Raw genomic sequence first — 664 nt, forward strand, 5'->3', positions numbered from 1 at the left:
GTCTTCCTTCGCGAGGTTCCTCGCGTTTTTTATGTCCTCGAGCATACCGTTCGACGAGAGACCGTTGACGAAGTCAACTTCGTCGGTGCCTTCCCCGATTTCTGCGTCCCTTCTGCTCAAAGAGGGAGAGATCGTTATGCTGGGTCCGTGGACGGGAATCTCGGAATCGGAATGCGACTTTGGAAGTCGGCTCTGAAGCATGGTTAAGCTAGGACTGATTCTCGGAGAACTTTCGTCCTGAAGGGACAACGTGCTCTCGTCGAACGTGCTCCACAGCGATTCGTGACTGGACGACGTGATCTCCTCCGAACTTTTATCGTTCGAATCCTCCGAGTTGCACGTCAACTCGTTCGTCCTGTACTCCTTCTCGCACAAATTGTTCCTTCTTATCGACGAAGTAGACTCCGACGTGTCTTCCGAATGTTCCACGCTGACCTCCGGCCTCCTGCGATACGGCGTATTCTTCGCTCTCACTGTGTCACAACCGTTCACGAGATTCGGCGTAGCCACTTCGCTGTCCGAGGTAGCTATAGGATCGAAGTACACTTCGTTCTTCGTCTTCTCGATGTCCGACGATTCCGGATCGAAGTAGATGTCGGAGGAATCGCTGTCCGGTGGTGTTCCCATAAGAGGCGACTCGGAATCGAGACTGGAGATCATGGCC

At 53.5% G+C, this 664-nt stretch overlaps 1 protein-coding gene across 1 annotated transcript; it reads right to left on the reverse strand.

The window, feature by feature from the left end:
• Positions 1–3: 3 nt before the first annotated feature.
• LOC108578290 lies at positions 4–660 on the reverse strand (the record flags this gene model as incomplete). The annotated part of the gene is made up of 1 exon (XM_017941590.1): positions 4–660. A coding segment is annotated over one exon (657 nt), but the record flags the coding sequence as incomplete, so codon positions are not given.
• Between the last annotated feature and the right edge of the window lie 4 nt (positions 661–664).

The sequence above is a fragment of the Habropoda laboriosa genome, unplaced genomic scaffold (assembly GCF_001263275.1).
Source record: "Habropoda laboriosa isolate 0110345459 unplaced genomic scaffold, ASM126327v1 scaffold6254, whole genome shotgun sequence".
NCBI classification, from domain to species: domain Eukaryota; kingdom Metazoa; phylum Arthropoda; class Insecta; order Hymenoptera; family Apidae; genus Habropoda; species Habropoda laboriosa.